The sequence below is a fragment of the Ambystoma mexicanum genome, chromosome 2q, assembly GCF_040938575.1.
Source record: "Ambystoma mexicanum isolate Mex_15411 chromosome 2q, UKY_AmexF1_1, whole genome shotgun sequence".
NCBI classification, from domain to species: Eukaryota; Metazoa; Chordata; class Amphibia; order Caudata; family Ambystomatidae; genus Ambystoma; species Ambystoma mexicanum.
This window is the reverse complement of record NC_090924.1, coordinates 178,151,673-178,170,420: the sequence shown is the minus strand read 5'-3', so window position 1 is coordinate 178,170,420 and position 18,748 is coordinate 178,151,673. Positions and strand designations below refer to the sequence as shown.

At 47.4% G+C, this 18,748-nt stretch overlaps 1 protein-coding gene across 2 annotated transcripts in view; it reads left to right on the top strand.

Moving 5' to 3' along the window:
• The first annotated feature begins 1,146 nt into the window (after positions 1-1,146).
• Positions 1,147-18,748, top strand: part of PTH1R (parathyroid hormone 1 receptor) — an 857,857-nt gene continuing 840,255 nt past the window's right edge. For both annotated transcript variants that reach the window (XM_069647093.1, XM_069647092.1), the window contains exon 1: positions 1,147-2,683. In XM_069647093.1, coding sequence (XP_069503194.1) covers positions 2,582-2,683 — 102 coding nt within the window. In that variant the 5' untranslated portion in view covers positions 1,147-2,581. The remainder of the gene's footprint in view (positions 2,684-18,748) is intronic.

The following is an 18,748-nucleotide window of genomic DNA, read 5'->3' as shown; positions in this document are numbered from 1 at the left end:
TCCAGGTCACAGTCAGAGAAAAAAGACTCCAGTTGTGCAACGTACCACTCCAGTACCTCCAAACACAGTTACACACCGCGCATGTGGCGCGCCTATGTTGTGCTCTTAAGACTTGTGCATGCTCTGCCAGACGAACACTCCTCCTCCAGGTCACAGACAGGGAAAAAAGACTCCAGTTGAGCAACGTGCCACTACAGTGGGCTTGTGTGTAAGAAATAGTGTGATAAATGCATTCAGGTCGTTGTCATTTTTGTAGATACGCAGTTTGTGATTGTGTAGCATTGTGGGGACTTTCTATGCATAAAACTGGAGACCACCTTTACTGCAAATTCAGCTATGATTTATTTCTTTAAATACATGTGAGTTTTAAGCAAACCACCTACTTCCTGTCCACAATTGTGGTGTGGGACTGTATACGAGGGGGTATGAAACCAAGGTGCCCACCTAACTTATTGTTCCTACATTGGCCAAAATATATCACACACATTATCACTGTTAGCAGTTGAACCTTGGTATGCATTCATTGTTCAAGAAATTAGAACAATGACAAATTGTTATGATTTCCAAGTGATTGGGTACATGCATACGATTTGATAGCAACGCTGTCATTATCGGATCCTCCAATGAAAAGTGTGCAATAGACGCGAAAATGCAAAACAGCAGATAGGTCGCTTTTCGTTGTCAAAATACTCCTAGCGTCTGTCATCAAATATAGATCCAGTTCAATTTTCCACCAGGGACATTTCTGTTGCAGAGCAGTTTTAGCTGTTGCCAGATCAAGCGGTATTTTCTCCTGGTGAGTGCGGTTTGCTATAAATGTGCTCCACCCAAACCAAATAAAAACACCCAGTGCTGAATTGTAGAAAAGCGGACACACTTTGTACGAGCTGGAAACAAGGCCGGTCATTGCAAAGATGCCAGCGAAGGCAACACTGCAATTTTCCAGCGTAGTCGCGCTGTATCATTAGGGGAGTTGAGGTCTGAGCGAGAACGGCAGCGAGGGAGGGCGGCGGCGGGTGGGTAAACACGGCTTGCAGTGACTGGAGGTCACGTGCCCCGCCCCAGCCAGCCAATGGAAGCCTGGCCATGCTGCTTTTATACCTGCCTCTCCTCCAAGCCACACACATTTCACTGAGACCCGGGGAGGGATAGAGAGAGAGAGGGAGAGGGAGGGAGGGAGTTACGGCATCGGCAGCAGGAGTTTCGTACAGGAAGCCCTCTCCACCTTAGCGTCGCAGAGAGCCCCTTTTCATAAAAGCAGCTGAAGGCAGCCATTCAGGGCCGGGACTCTGTGCACCAAAATACAAGAACACGAACTCATACATCTGACGGGGACGTGCTGGCATGGGGGTATTTATTTGACAAGTATTGCATGTGATTTTCCTCGAGAAGAGTTGGAACTCAACCCTGCGTTCCCACTTACTGTTTTCTACATTCCCGGGGTTCGCACCCGTAACTTGCGCTGCCTGCCACGACACAGGGAGGTTGGCAACTTCTAGGAGAAGCATCAACAAAACAGACACGACAGAGTAATTCGTCATCGCCACCACTCGCATCCAAAGGAACACACGCATGGACTGTGCCTTTTTTTGTTGCTTAAACACACACGTCGAGACTCATTCTCCGCGGGGCTACGGGACTTTTAACTTTATGAATGAAAGTGACAGTTGGCATCGCTGCAGAAGAGGCGGCATACATTTGAGAAGCTGCTAAGGTCCATCGGGGGCCAACCGGCATCCGGGCTGCACATCTGGAGTTGGCAGCTCAGGCTGGTCCCCGGTGTTGAGTGTCTCCTGGGGCATCACGCCACGACATACCTGGGGAAAACATAAACAACAACACAGTTGTCGACATACATATAGTCATCAGCTTCTTGGAGCGGACTGGACCTGGTGAGGTGGACGGACGAGGAAAGGGCATGGCGACGTCCAACCAGGGGAAGTTTTAACCTTGCCAAAAAAACAGACATTTCCGAGAAGAAAACCAGCTCCCGTCCCGCTCCGCGGACTCCTAACCTCCTGCATTGCAGTGCTCTTGACCAACGTGACACGCTCCACATCTGTACGAGGCGAGAGATGCGCGCAAGGGACGTCCCATCTCTGACGCCTGCGCAAAAACTGCGTGCGCGGTGAGGGGGGTGGAGGGAGATGCTGCGAGAGAATCCTATTCCACATTCACTCTGAAACAGGGAGGCACGTAAATATCGCAAAGTTGGAGTGGCTCCTTTCTCGCGCGTCTGCTGAAGCGCACAGAGTGTGGAACTGCAGACTGCTTAGTTTAAGGCAGACTCAGGCGACTTGTTTGGCGCGTGGACATGGCATCCCTTCTCTGAAGCGGTCGGAAAGCCTGAACGCGGAGCATGCAGCCGAGAACTGATCAAAAGGCCACACACTGATAGTGTCCGCGTCCTCCTGCTCTTAGTTGCGCAGATTCGCTGTTGGCGGAACAGCGCCCGAGTTCCCGCAATGAGAAAACGAGGCAAGGGTTCGAGCTTTCGGTCCGGCTGCTTGCTGGACACACAGGCGTCCTAGAGGAACTATCGTAGTGACTGGTCGGCTGAAGAAACTCCCCCTCCCACGGAATGGTCTGGATGTTTAGACTCTTGGATATGGGCGCTTCTCTGGTCAGTCACAGCCTGGGTGTGGTGCTCCTCTGTTCGGTCTTGGGTTCCGTCCACGCTATGGTAAGTGCTCGCAACTTTCCTTCTACGCTGGGCGCCCTGTTGTTGTTGGAACTGGGCACGTGTTTACGTTTGGCATTCGGGGCTTCCTCTGGTGAGAGGACACGTGACGTGTACACAATATTGACGTGCTCCTCCTAGAATGAATGAATGAATGAATGAATGAATGAATGAATGAATGAAAAAACTGCTATAGCGTCTTTCCACAAACTGGCTCACCTAAAATTAATCTACACTAAGGGCCTGATTTACAAAAATGATTTTCCATGAGAAAGTCCCATTGAAAACATCTTTGTAAATCAGGCCCTTCAGGAGTGGGGCCACAGGGTGTTCAGATAAAAGCAAGTTTGTACTGTTAAGGACTGGTGGTTTTCCGCAATGAGGATGGCAGAGTGGCAAAAACGCTTAGCTTGTGTCCAACGGGGCACGTTCGGAGCATGCGGGTATGTGATCGTTGGGTGCGCAGATGGAGCACTTGGGGAGTATAGGGGTTTTCTTGCTCAAACATTTTGGACATGTTCCACCAAATATTTTGGGCCCTTGAGGCATGGTGGTGCCACAATATAAAATTTTACGCTGCGCGCCAGAGCGTGCCAGTCCTTATCTGCCCCCTCATTGCTCCACCCTGTCTTTCCATTGCAGTCAATGGACCTAGATCCGAGAACGTTGGACCCTCCTAAAACACGTCTGTTTTGAAAAGAGACATGATGGGACTGATTTACAAAGAGTTTTCCAATGGGATGGTGCCATTGTAAAATAGCATTTCTTAATTTATTTATTTTAATTAATGTATTTGGTCAAATTTTGACCTTTTACATATACAATTGAACCAACAAAAGACAAGTTAAATTAACAAACAATATTCTTTTTCTCTTCACATATACGATACAATCAGATGAAACGAGACAAGAATACTAAATCACAAATCATTACTCTCAGCCCTCCCCTCAGCCAGCCGTCTCAGTTGGGACGTATACCCATCCGGATGGCAAAGAGGAAAGCATAGATGTCAACACAGGGGAAATCTCTTGGGAGCAACCAAGTATAACAATCCTTCAATCACAGCATTCCCGCTCGAGCGTATTGAACCTATGTTAAAAACATCTTAGATTAACCGAAGGAAGGTAACCTTCTAAAACACCAGGTTGAAACCCTCCAACACGCGTTCCACTGCAATTAAGAGAGCCTAACATCTTTTTTCCAATCAGGCCCTATGCCGCAACACCTATGTATGATATGATATGCTAGGTTGTTTATAACGCGCTTAATACCTGGAGGTTTCTAAGCGCGGCCCCGGGTATCGAATCTGTGGTGCTCCGTGTCGTCTTGCTACCAAGGGGAGCACGTTGCCCCTGAGCTATCTTCCCGAGACTGAAATAACCTTAAATTCATGAAAATAGGACAATGCTTATCATCCCCGTGTAAAGACATGGGACGTGATCTGCAAACCCATTCATCAATGGGAAATCCCCCATTACAACGCGCTACTGAAACATCTGGCCTACTATCTGTCTTGGGTCCTGACTGGGTCCACATACGTGCATCATATGGGCCGTGCAGAGGAGAAGCGTTTCCGGATATTAGGACTGACTGTACAGTTGTCATCTATTCCGTGCCCATTCAGACTCTGCCAGGGCGGCTTTAAACAGAGAAAGTGGTGTCTCTCTGGGACTTTCTGCCTATCTTGTCTCCGAAGAGGAGGGTGCTGACAACCTCCCAACAGTGGTTTAATAGTTTCAGTGGGCTGGACTGTTACATGATGTCATCGGTTTTTATATAGCGCCTTGCTTGCCATCTGATTTTCTAGTGGCCTATTAATGTACACTAACTAGCAGCACTTGTCAGCTGCAGTGCATTCACTGCCAGCACTTTCCATTGGAGAGCCCTGCTGCAACCTGCTTGACGTGCTTTCCGGATATTGTAAACGCTGCAGAGCACCAGCTCTTAGCGCCACCACTTCTTTCCGCAACACTCCAAGCACTGGACATTACGTCACCTCTCGGCAGGGGCCCGATTTTCTGGCACAATAGAGTACTAGAGTGCCTGCCATAAACTTTACGCACCGGAGAGTAAGTACTCCGTGGGGAGTAGGCACCCTGGCACTGGGAGCACGTCCGCATCTCTCTTTCCATGTGAAGTCCTACATACACACTTCCAGAGCGTGTCCTGTGCTGCGTCGGGTCTCCAGTACAGGCGCGGTTCTCCGCCTTTACGCTTTAAATCGTAGCTCCTCTTGCAAACACACTGTGTGCTCTGCTGCGTGTATTGAGAGCGATAACGCACGTGTCTTGTTCGCACTGCCTACACGTTGTCCCAGCTCCCCCCTCACCCCCCCCCCCCGGAAATGTGAGGCTACTCATTCTGATGAGTGATGCCGTCCGTGCACAGCCATCCTAGGCGACTCGACATATTGCGATCTGCTTCATGGCTCATTCACCCACAATAACCTTCTACGCTGCTATCGTGAACACGGGTACCTATAGCCTCTGATACAGGGGCTCTATCACACAACTCACTGATACTCATCAAACTCAGAAGAATCAAGGCTCGCATGAACTTTAACCTGCGACCTTCAGGCTGCGGAAAGATCTCTCAAGTGGATGCCCTAGTCTACTAAGCTATCCTAGCGACCAGACGCACCGCCGCCACTGTGACCCGGGCTAACAGTCGCTCCTATGCTAGCCCTGAACTGTGAGACCCAGGTACACGTGGTGTCTGCTCGCGGACTAACACATCCGCCCACCACAATGGAAGCTTATTGTTCCTTGCAGTGTTGTGCGCTGGTGCTATAGCCTCGAGCTAGAGCGCTACGACGGTCGGTGGCTCCTAACATACACGCCGAGCGCTCTCTCGATGCCTCGAGGGTGAGCCGGGATTCTAAGTGCCCTGCGCGCCGCTGACTCTCATGGGGCTGTGATGTGCAGAGGAGTACGCTCCTGTGTGGGGGCATTCTGCATAACCAGGATGCCGCTTCCGCTCGCTATTTCTGGAATAAGACATCCCGTCTCGGGGATACACGTGAAAGAGCCGGCTTCTCCAGGCGACGGGCGGTCGGCGTCCTTCTGTGCCACTTGTTTAATTGGACCTGGATACCGTGCCCCGCAGGCTCGCCTAGTGTTAGCCTCGCCTCGGAGTTGTCCCTGCCACTTTTCACATCGCCCCCTCCTTTCGCTGGGCCCCAGTACTAGCGGTACGGGGCTTCCCTTGATAGCATCACGGCACGTCTTCCTTTAAGCGAGGGTCGCCAAGGGGAGCAGAGGCCTGGACCCAGCGAGTATCCTTGGAGGCAAGATATCGCCCCCAGGGATTGTTAGTGGTAATGCTTGCCCGTGAAAGAATGCCACCTGAATTGGCCAGAGCTTTATGGGAGAAGGGACTGGCACACTGGGCAAGCGTCAAGTTGGTCGGTGCACTTTTGGTGCCCGGCTGAACAACACACTGACCTGCGTGCATAGAACGGCGCACCAGTTCATCGTTTTCTGTGCACACCTGCATACAATGGCAACGCCTCGTGTGCACGCCCTTCAGTCTGCATCCTATTAGTGCAAAGCGCATGGCTGAGTGCCACGGTAAAACCACCTGCGACGTAATGGTGGATACGTCATATTTCGACAGCATCCTCCGCAGGTTAAAACACGAGAACAGTGCAGCGCCCTCCTCTCTCTCTCCCTCTTCCTCACATTCCCAAATTCCAAAACAGACTCACCAGACACTTCGAACCACCCTCATCACACCGGAGCAGGCATCGAGAGTTGGGGAGTGTTGGCGGATAGAAAGCCACGTTAAGGCGTTTAATGCGCACACAGCGAGTACAAAGCCTCGGGTACACGGAGAGAGTGGGTTGAGTTGTTTTGCAGGATATGAACAGAACGTGTGTGGCGTCTTGGCCCCACGAAGAGATGATGTCTGGGAATTTTGACTGTGAGGGTTCGTAGGCACCCATGAATACACTGTGGTGAGTTTGAGGTAGACGGTCAGATTGTGAGGAATCTGAGGCACATGCACGTTTTTGGTGAATGGTTGAGGACACAGACATAGGGTCTGATTCACATAACGTGTTCCGATGGGATTGTGCCATTTTAAAACACTTCTGTGAATCAGGTACATGGCCTGAAGAGCACACAATTCATGCGCGTGCAGAGTGTTTCAGCTTGAGGCCCGTAGGCGGAATGTGAGGAGCTTGAGGGGCTTGGGCGGACAGGCTGAGGAAGTGGGAGTCACACACCGGCAGAGTGAGTGCGGCGCACTATCTGTAGTCACACAGTCATAGTGTGCTGTGTTATATGGCAGTGTGAGGTGAGCAGTTTTGGTCACAGGAAGAGTCATCGTTGGACAGAGTGAGGGGTGTTCTGCTCAACACGGAGTCGGGACCTTATGCTAAGCAGTTTGTGTGGGGGACAACATGGGGCACATGAACCGACACGCATGAAAAGAGCGTGAAGGGCATGGGTCACGTGGACAGACACTGGGGGGCCATGAGCGGAATGTGAGCAGCTTTGGACACTGGGACAGGCAGACACTGGGGCATGTTTAAGACGAGTGGACGTAATGAGGCCATGTGGCACACGAGCAGAGGGTGTGATGAGCTTGGTGCACAAGGACAGTGTGGGGTGCTTATTCTTAATGAAGACGCAGTGTGAGGCACCTGGGACACACAGAGAGACAGTGTGTAGAGGGTGGAGTAGACAGACAGTGTGGGGAGCCTAGAACTCATGCACAGACAGTGCGAGGTGTTTGTGGCACGTTAAGAGAAGGTGTGGGGGTTGGGAGAAAAGAACAGTGTGGGGGGGTTGGACAACATCACAAGGGCAGACAGTGTGGGGAGCTTGGGGTACATGATCAGACAGTGTGGGGAGCTTGGGGTACATGATCAGACAGTGTGAGGAGCTTGGAGTACATGATCAGACAGTGTGGGGAGCTTGGGGTACATGATCAGACAGTGTGGGGAGCTTTGGGTACATGATCAGTCAGTGTGGGTAGCTTAGGGTACATGATCAGACAGTGTGGGGAGCTTAGGGTACATGATCAGACAGTGTGGGGAGCTTGGGGTACATGATCAGACAGTGTGGGGAGCTTGGGGTACATGATCAGTCAGTGTGGGTAGCTTGGGGTACATGATCAGACAGTGTGGGGAGCTTAGGGTACATGATCAGTCAGTGTGGGTAGCTTAGGGTACATGATCAGACAGTGTGGGGAGCTTGGGGTACATGATCAGACAGTGTGGGGAGCTTGGGGTACATGATCAGTCAGTGTGGGTAGCTTAGGGTACATGATCAGACAGTGTGTGGAGCTTGGGGTACATGATCAGACAGTGTGGGGAGCGTGGGTTACATGATCAGACAGTGTGGGGGAGCTTGGGGAACACGCACAGAAAATGTGGGGAGCTTGGAAAACATAACAAAGGGAGACAGCGTGGAGAACTTGGGGAACATAATCAAATGGCGTGTAAAGCATGGGGAACAAGGGCATACAGTGCAGAGAGCTTTGATAACATAACAAGGGCAGACAGTGTGTAGAGCTTGGGGACATGAATACACAGTGTGGGGAGCTGGGTGAACATGAATAGTCAGTGTGCGGAGCTTGGAGAACATGAATAGACAGTGCAGGGAGCTAGGGGAACACGGAAAGACAGTGGGGGGAGCTTGGGGAACATGAAAAGAGTGTGGGGAGCTTGGGGAACATGAATAGACAGTGTGGGGAGCTTGGGGAACACGAATAGGCAGTGCAGGGAGCTTGGGGAACATGAATAGACAGTGAGGGGAGCTTGGGGAACATGAAAAGACAGTGTGGGGAGCTTGGGGAACATGAATAGACAGTACAGGGACCTTGGGGAACATGAAAAGCCAGTGTGGGAGCTTGGGGAACATGCATAGACAGTGCAGGGACCTTGGGGAACATGAAAAGACAGTGTGGGGAGCTTGGGGAACATGCATAGACAGTGCAGGGACCTTGGGGAACATGAAAAGACAGTGTGGGGAGCTTGGGGAACATGCATAGACAATGTCAGGAGCTGTGTGGGCAGGCTGGACATGCTGTGTGGAGAGATTGAAGCACAAGGACAGTGAAAGTGAGTGACGCTCTTGGGGCACATGAGCAATGTTGAGGGCTTGCGGTGTGTGGCAAATAGACATTATATGAGATTTAGGAATGTGCATGCATAATGTATATCTGCACGGCCATAGAGGACTTCGACCCTGAGTGACCTCAATGGATCCACCTTCTCGGTGCTACAGTGGCGTGCCTAGAAGTCAATGAGCTCAGAATGTGTACCGTCTGCAAGTGTACCCCATTACTTGTGGTGTAGGGGGGTGGGAGCTGGTGTAAGACCATGAGGCGCACACATGGATGGTGTATATTTCCACTGCCTCGGAGGACTCTAGCACGGGGGCCTGAATTCCTCCCCTTTCATGGGCTCTAAAGCAGTGCACCTGGAGGTCATTGAACTCACAGGGTGTGCACCGCTATAAAGTGTACTCCATTACTAGTGATATATCGGAGTGCCCCGGTGTATGAGCATGAGACACGTGTACGTATGGTGTATATTTGCACTCTCTATGAGGACTTTTGCCCGGTGGCCTCTGTACATACACCTTCACGGGCACTAAAGCCGTGCGCCAAGTCGCGCCTTGAAACACTTGTGTATAGGCGCGTTACAAATGCCATATCATATCATATCATATCAAGTCAACGAGCTCCCAGTTTGTACCATCCGAAAGTGTACTCTGTTACTAACGGTGTATTTGAGGGTCCCGGTGTATCGGGCATGTGTGTGGACAGTGTATATCTGCACTGTCTTTGAGGACCTCAACCCGGTTGCTTCAAAGCATCCACCTTGACAGGCACTAAAGCCGTGCGCCTAGAAGTCAATGAGCTCACATGTGTACTATCTGAACGTGTACTCTGTTAGTTATGGTGCATTTGAGGGTCCCAGTGTATGAGCATGAGGCATGTGTATGGAGAGTGTATAATTGCGCTGTCTCTGAGGACCTTGACCCGGTGGCCTCAATGCATCCACCTCCACAGGCACTAAAGCCGTGCGCCTAGAAGGCAATGAGCTCACAGAAAGTGTACTCTGCTACTTACGGTGTATGTGAGGGTCAAGGTATATGAGCATGAGGCTCGTGTATTCGCACTGCTTTGAAGGATTTTAGCTCGAAGCATCCCCCTTCACAGGAGATAAAGCGGGGTGCCCAGAAGGCACTGGGGTCGCAATGGCTACAATATACAGAGCCTGATTCACAGGTCTGTTTTGTAATGCTGCAATCCCATTGAAAAACAAGCTGCGTGAATCAGGAGCAGGGTGTTCACGGACACTTGTTGCATTTCTGCCTTTCATACTGCACAACACAATGGCACCGATACCTTGAAATTACACTAAATACACATATCTAGACATCACAGCTCCCGTGAAATGGGATCGTTAGAGCCGTCTCCTGTCTTAGATGCATGGCTCAGGCCCTTCAAAAGTGACTGACACTGTTACTAGTGCGTGCAGCTTGGAATTTAATTCGAGTCTTCTATATCATGTACAGTGCAATAGCGGAAGGCACACACGTGATGGTCAGAGCCCCCAGCCCTTTAAATCTAATGGAGCCTCGTGGGTCGGACGGGCTGGGCCACGGGCATCGTCTGGGGGCAGAGTTTAGCAAAGCGACGTTTCACGCGGCCTTGAACGCCCGGTGTAGGGACAGGGAAGTCTCCAGGCGCCTGCGCGGCATGAGACCGTCTGCAGACCAGGCCTGGAGTCTGAAAATAGTCCCATCCTCGAACAGGATCACACCTCTGTGAGCTCCTCTTTGCTCAGAACCAGGGCCTCAGAAAAAGAAGACTTTAAAATCCCACACTCCCAAAATTTTACTATATTCATAACGGGTTGTTTTTGCTCAAGCGCTTTGCGCCGAATCAAACAATGAAACATTGCACTCTGCACATAATTGATAATAGTCTGCATTTCGCTATTGTACTTGTCTCCTTGCTGCACAGCGCCAGTGTTAATATTAATCATATTAACCATTAAAAGAACACAACGTCTCACCGAGGAAGGATGACAAACCGAGTTGGCTCCTCTGGAACTTGAACATGTGAGTTGCAGCAAAGCAAACGCACATAACCCATTGAGCTATCTACACTGCAAGGTAAATGATGCATGGAGATGCAGATGACTAGTGAGCAGACCCCTGTTTAGAATGGTGATTATAAATTAATAAATAAATGCATACATCATGGGAGGGGGCGCTGCAGAAAAGAGGCACCTATGGTAATAACGTGTATGTTTGTGCCTCTGGTGAGGCCGCCCTTGCCTTGATGAGGAGTGGAGGGCAGAGCTCGCATGCATGGGGGCGGGGGGGTCCCTAACTAGCGGGGGGGTCCCTAACTAGCGGGGGGGTCCCTAACTATCAGGGTGCTAGCCCCGCAGGCTTGCCGGCTGCACCTCATCCAGGCAGACGCTGACTGAGTTTAATAGCCAACATCCCTCGCAAATAACCCCGGGACCTTTCCCTTTGGAGGGCTATTGCAAAACGGTGACAGCTTTGCATAATTGCAAAGAGCGTTTTCAGCCGTAATGCCAGCAGCGTTGGTAAGTGGTGATCTGGTGAGATTCCATGCTATAGTCATGTTTGTGGAGTGCTAAATGCCCACGTGCGAAGCTTCTAAGCACTAAAGGCAGCAGCCGGTGCTGTTTCCAGTCCAAGTCGGTGACATTCATTTAATAACATACTTAGAATGACACACTTCCTGGAATCCTCCAGGGCGTGAAGTTCTCATGTGTGCAGGGACATGTGTGGGAGAGCATGTTCAGCGCCTCAATGCCCTTGGGCTGTTAGTGTGCTTTACAAATCCAAATAAATAAATAGGGTTCCAAGCTGCCGCTCTTGATAGTGTAGCTGTGGCACAGGCAGCAATACACGGTTCTATTAACAGTTTTGATCTCCAAGTTGGACATGATTCAGGCAGGGATCCGAAAATCATGTATAGTGCTTCTTTGTAGGGCTCCAAAGGCGCTTGAACTGGTCGTTGGTGGCACATGTCGCCACTCCTTGAAAGAGACACTTTGCGGGAAGTGGTCGATCAAAGGAGTGAGAGCTCTGCGAAACACAGCCTTGCCTGCTTGGAACGGGCTCTAAATCCCAATAATGCATGCATTCTGGCACGGGCGAGCAGCTGGAGTTAAAATGCACCATTGAGGGCAAGGGATGGCTGAGTGATGTCATGCTGCATTATGCATGCATCTCCAACGCACATCTTCTCAGAAGTGCCCAGACATACATTTACATTGACTATGTACACATGTTTCACGATGGTAACTGCCATGGCCTAGACCAATGCATATGCTTCGTAACAGTGGGTGAATGTTAGATGTTAGGGATCCATATCACAGGAAAAGTTGATACAAATTCATATTATACATATTGTCTAATGTAAAACATCTATTTTTACAATTGCTACCAATATTAATAAGTGAAGGCATCATGAAGTAGAAGCAGACACCAGATTCATATTTGGACTCAAAAGTTTTATTTAACTTAAAAGGTTAGGATGGAATAAGGCCTAACCTGCCTTATGCTAAAGTGGGATTTCCTTTCCTAAAGTAAACTAAGGATAGTCTGTGTCAGAATGTCCAAATGAAACTATGTACCAAAATCCTGAACATGCTCTCACAACTAACTATATAAAAGCTGTAGGGATGTCAGCGTTACCAGGATAATTTTCAAAAGAAAGTTCAGAGCTTCTTACAGCTCTCAGCTTATCATCAGCTTCCCATTCCCCAAGTTCAAGACAGTTCACGAGATATCGGGGTCCCCTTGCCCAAGAGTTCAAATCTTCGAGCTTTTCAAAACAATACAATTCATTGGGACACTTCCCAGCCCTCTTGTCATCAGTACTTTTCACTGGTTCACAAAAATAAGTCTGTTTCTTGACTTCAAATTTGCATAAGCGGCTGTTGAAAAATACAAGCTTGTTTATGGATACTTTCATATGCTTTTTTTCATAAAGGGGGACACTTGGACTAGACACACTTACAGACCACACGGTCCACTGATTACAGGTCATGCAACCGCTAACCCTTCTTATCAACAATTGGCCACTGCTTTCCTCTGTCAGTAAAGCTACTTAATTTCATCAGTGTCACTCTTTCAACACTTTACTATGGCTTAATTGGCCACCATGCCCTCTGCGACACCTTCTGTATTCTTCTGGCTCTTGCCAACACAGGTTTTCCCTTAACCTGCTGTTCCTTGAACTCTCCTAGCTTTGCTCAATACTTGGTTTCTTCTCTCAAACCTGTAACAGTTTATTGAGGGCCCATCCCCAACACAGGGAGTCCCTTCCCTCCTCAATCTAGGTGTCGCACAATAAACCATTTAATGTCAGTTCTTTTTTCAGCCCTATTTCTGATTCATCTAATACCCCTTGGATCCCAACTCCTGAGCTACCAATGAGTCAAGAACCAAGACAGGTGCACAGGAAATATATTTGTGTTTATTTGAATACTAAATAATGCAGATCACACTAATATGGCATGCACCACCATCTTTGTGGCTCACAATTAAACATTTTTTTACACAAATAAATCATACCAGTGGGTTGGGAAAAGACAAAACTCAATTCTTTACTTTCTACAGATTTCACTTCAAGAAATAATCAAACTAGTCAATGAAGAAAATCAATTACAGATGCAATGCTGTGCAATTTCGATTTTACTTCATGCTTTAAAGGCTAGTGTTTTGGTTACAGATGTGAACAAATGCATACGACAAATATTACTTCACCCACACTTTGCTTTAAAATAAACACAGAATGGTTTAGCAGTTAGTTTGTCAGATCCCACCCCTACTCTGGTCTCTGTTGGAGAAGTCAGACAGAAAAAATTGGGAGGATTTAAGAATTGTGTATGTCAAAACCCCTTCACCCAATAGCCTGTGTTGGGGAAGCAGGACAGAAAATATTGGGATGATTTAAGAATTTCGGATTTCAGCAGCACCCCCTCCACTTAAAGGCCTGTGTTTGGGAAGTTGGATGGTAAAATGGGGATGATATATTTTAGTTTAGGGAGAAATCAACCCCTCTTCCTAAAAGAAGTCTGGGTTAACAGGCAAAATAGGATTACCCAATTACATTACAGTCTATAGTTTTCAGCGCACACTGGGAATGAGCTTCGTTAATTCTCTCAAAATGCATCCACTTTATATACCAGTGATGACACCATCAAGAATTCCTGCAATCAGGATTGGTCACCCTTTTCTCTTCTCCAAAATGCAGCCTTTCTCTAAGGATTGGTTTAGGACTCTGGAGCAAACATATGACAATTCCCAATTGAAATCGCCTTTTGTTTTCATGTCAACTTTTGGCAAAAATCTAGTTATGTGTCAAAAACTTTGTGATTTACTACTAACTGCCATAATGTATATATTTTGAGAGTCAGCTAATCATGGGGAATTTAATAAAACAACAACCGACTCTGCAACATCTTGTACAGCTGTTTTGGCAATTTTCTGCCATTTTTACAAAAAGCATAATAGTTATGCATATGCAACTTACTCCCCAGATTGCTAATTTTACCCTCCACCAGTTCGCCAACTCTGACTTTCGTAACATGTTCAGAGCAGCCAGGAACACCTTTTTGCTAGTCATTACAATTCCCTAAGTCACAAGTGGATGCATTTTATTTCAGCAAAATCGTCTGAAAAGTATCTAAAAAATGATACAGAAATAAAGGCAGTACGACTTATGGTAGCTGAGAAAAATGCATCATTTTAATAGAAACCTTCATGTTATGAAAATTGGACTGCTCCCGTCTCCAGGCCATTTGACACTCTTGGCCAGTCTGTGACCAGAGTTTTTTATTTTTTTATTTGCCTCTTTGTTGTTTGAAGTTGGTGACTGCTGGTCCTTAACACTTGGCAGGGCTTGGCAAAACAGAAATCCTCGTTTCCACATTCAAGTCACACACTGGCTTAAACATTTGGCCTGCACAGAACTGCCTTCAGAGACAACAGGTCTGGCGGAAAATTGGTTTTCAACACCCTTCAGGCAGGCCCCCTTCAGGCAGTCTAGTGGGGTTGCACAAACCAGGTGTGCAGTGGGTGGTAGCCATTTGCGAATTCTGTCCAGAGGCCCACCAATTGTCCTTGTTTGAAAGGAACTCACATATTGCATTTTCTAACATCCACCTTTATTCTTTGACAGTCTGTGTGTTGTACTGAACAGGGTTTACTTTGCTTTTCCATCGATGTATTTCTTCTTTCTGTTCACACAACAATGGTTCTTTTAAAGATGGCACCTGAAAGTACAGGGTTGTTCGTTTCAGTCATTAATAACATACAATTTTAATTATCTGCCATTCGTTTTTCTGCTGAAAAGTGGGTTGAATTGTCACAGTGCACCACTTTTTGATGGGTGACAGTTTTGGTGAAACATGCTGCATTTATTTCTCAGCCCACAATGTGATGTGCTTTTCCAGTCTGCTCTCAGATTATATTTTTGTTTTAGCTTTCTCTGGATGTCCACTTCAGAAAGACAGCCAGTCTGCCTAAATTGGCCAATTTTCAGCATGCAGGTTTCTGAATGCTTGCAGGGCATTTCCCCAGTGGGCCCTTCTATTTGGTTGGTTTTGGGTCTTTAATTACCCCACACATACCTTTCTTGGTATTCTCTTGGCTTGCCAACACTTGTATCCCAAACAATTCATTTGGTGGTATCTGCTACTTGCACCACTTTGCTTCCATTCTATTCCCAAGTACTCATAACTTGTTGTTGCTCTGTGCGGCATTCAAAAGTGCTTATGTTTTCACATTTGTTCGGTATTCAAAAGTATCTGTTTGAGCCTTCAAAATTGCTAATAATAACTTTCAGCTTGTTCTGGTTTCTAAAGCATTTGTTTCACCATTCAAAAGTGCTTTTAACCATTTTCAGTTCATTCGATATTGAAGAATGTGTGTTTCAGGCTCCTGCAGTGCACCAGTAGGAGTGCTTCCCTGTGTTCACTCAACGGCTCCACACAGAAGCTCCTTTCGGCTTCGCTCTGATCCTTGTACTATGTTCCGGGTTCCAGTTACTTCGCTCTCACGTTGTAGACGTAATACAGAGCAACGCTTGCTCTCCTGGTTCTTGCGGCTACTGCGTGCACTGGCAAGAAGCCCTTGCAGGGTTTCCAGACCCTCTCGAGCCAGCCTCTGCCACGGCATCCCTCTCTCCTGCTGGACACGGCTCCTGGGCCCTGTGTCTCCCGTACCTCTTTCTCCAGCAAGCTTCTCTCCAGCTCACATCTGCCGCTCGCTTCTGTGTTCCCCTTCTGGATGGGCGGCAAGGCTTCTTATATGCACTGGAATTGTAAAATGACCACAGGTGTGGGTCATCAAGTTTAATATCCTGACCATAGTGAAACTCAATAGTTGGACATGCTGTCTGTTCCATCGGTACAACTCCATAGCCATCTTCTTCATCTCAGAACCAGAGTGGTGTTTGCGGCTATCTGAATTAAAGGTAGTGTGCATAACCCTGTGTTGATTCTTCCTCATCTTGGTACTTGACTGATATGTGTTTGGATTTACAATATAAATGTGTTTTTATGTCACCCAAATGAGGAGGTATCCTCCTACTCCTCGTCCCCGTGTTTAAGTAGTATTTTTGGAGGACATTTTGGAGGGAAAAAAAGGGAAAGGGCTGACAGTAGCCTACAAAGGCGTGAGGGATCGAGGGTTCATTCTGAAATGGGAATGGGTGATATGTCTCACATAAGGACGTCCTATCCCTACTCCCCAAGTTCCCTCCACTCAGGTGATCCTCCCTCGCATATCCTTTGCCAGCGTCGGGATCCAAAAGCGATGGCCTTTCCCTCACCACTTGAGAGCAGGATATTGAGGTTTATCACAAAAGTGAGAAAAACTAAGAAAATAGCATACCATATACCATAATTAATGTACTAAAATGCAAGCCGAAAAAAAAAAAACAAATAAAATCAAAATAGGTCAGAGGGCTGCAATGGGTGTAAGATAGCTCAGAGTTTTAAAGTGCCCACTGCAGTAACATACTTATATGCTGCCAGGCAGAATTTCCCATCCAAATGGGATAGCTCTAGGAATTAAACGGCCTCTGCAGTAGGTTGTCTGTAACATGCTGGGTACAGCTCTCGACACCAAAAAACAAAATAAAGAAAAAAAAACATAAGAGCTCTGCTCTTTCTCTCTTTTTCAGCCCACCCCCAAAAGGTGAAAGAAACCACACTCTCCAATTTGCTGTTGTTTTTATAAGTGAGGTTGCAATGTATCTATTAGCTCCTTTTGTGTTCTAATGCCATCAGGCTGCTACAGAGGAGGCAGCACACATGAAGAGTCGGGAGGAATCTGCCCAGAGTTGGATGGGGGGCTTAGCAGGACCCTATCTCAAGGCTGAATGTAACACGCTTTGGGGCAGAGCCACGAGGCACACAATCCCACTGAAAACCCTGCACGTCAGCTGAATTATTCTCTGCCCATTCATTCTACTGCCGGTTGTAGTAGGAACCCCTTTTCAGATAGGACCATACCGAGCAGAATACAAAGAAAATCAGGGCTGGAGCCCATGCTCACAAATGACATAGGGAAACGTACAGTGCCTAAAGTGGTGCCGACTCACAGTGAGGCACACACTTTGTGCACTGCTAGGTCATCTTGAACCAATGGAGATGTAGGTCCTCTTAGTCGCATACTTATGTTAAATATGTCCCCATGTTACACTTTTTATCCTGGGTGTTTATTCCCACTGTTGTGGCTCAGACAGAATCCTCCAGAATACAGATGTTCATCTGGCATCTCCAAAACAAAAGCTACCAATAAGGTCAACATGTTGGATATTGTACCTTTAAAAGTATAGTGCCATTTTCACTATTGTTCAGCCATTTTAACTATTGTCCAGCTCTGCTGCACACTGGATAATGTGCAGTTTAACAGTGTTTGAGCTCCATGCATGGGGATATGCGGATTCCCCTTTACTGAAGGTGCACGCGTTGCAGGTCATTGTTGGTTTAAAAGAGTCAAATCATATTCAAATGCTAATTATGTTTTAATTTCGTTAAACACAAATGTCTTGTTCTTACTTAGTGCATAGTACTGAAGGTTAGCCTCTTATTGACTCGTCCCATATGCTTGCCCCATAAGAACAGGGTCACACAACTTGGCCAAGGGCTAAATCTGCACTAGGATTCTCGAGTGGCATTAAACATTGTGCCTGCATCCCTGATTTCGATCAAGCGCGGAAGAAATCTCCTTGCTCCTGGTGCATTTCATCACAGGAGCTTCCAATTTCACAAACTGAGCACCAGTTTGCAACACAGCTACACACTGTCCCAGTGTGTTCCAAATCACCTTTTCCGAGACCGGGACTGTAGTGCGTCACTATAATCGTCATCATAAACGTTTATTTCGGAAACACATTATTTCCATAAAAACAGCATCATAAAATAGCAATAACATTTGCAGAAACATATACAAAGAAGATACACATCATCAAAATACAGCTAAAAGTGATCAGATCAGATTCCTATCAATTTCATTAAGTAATTTATAATAGATAATGCATTCCTCAAGAAAGACAGAAGTGCCCACGCCACACGAGGTGAGTCAGCCCATGACGAGTAGAACATGGGCGGGTCTGTGCTGAGAGAACCCCAACTCATGCAGGCGTGGTTTTACCATCTGCCCTCTCAGTCTAGAATAAACAGGACAAAAACAGTAAACAAATGGGACAGGCCCTCCCCAAGTGCATTACACAGAGGGCACAACTATTGTTAGCTGCCACCACTGCTCTTAAAAAACACAATTAAAACATGCCCTAGTAATGAGGATACCTTGGAGGGATTATTGGCCCATAGCAGATAGCTTTGGAGACCAGGGGCTGAAATAATAGCATGTTTCCTATTTGAGGGTTTCATAATCTCCTGGGAGTCCCTATTCTCTGAAATATGCAAATAGACCCTCGTTGTTACAGCCCTTAGTTCCCTAACAGAAAACATGTCTAATGGAAGAAACAGATTGACTCTATTCATTTCTGCCAGTTTTGCCTTCACGTAACCCAGCCAAGGAATTCCTC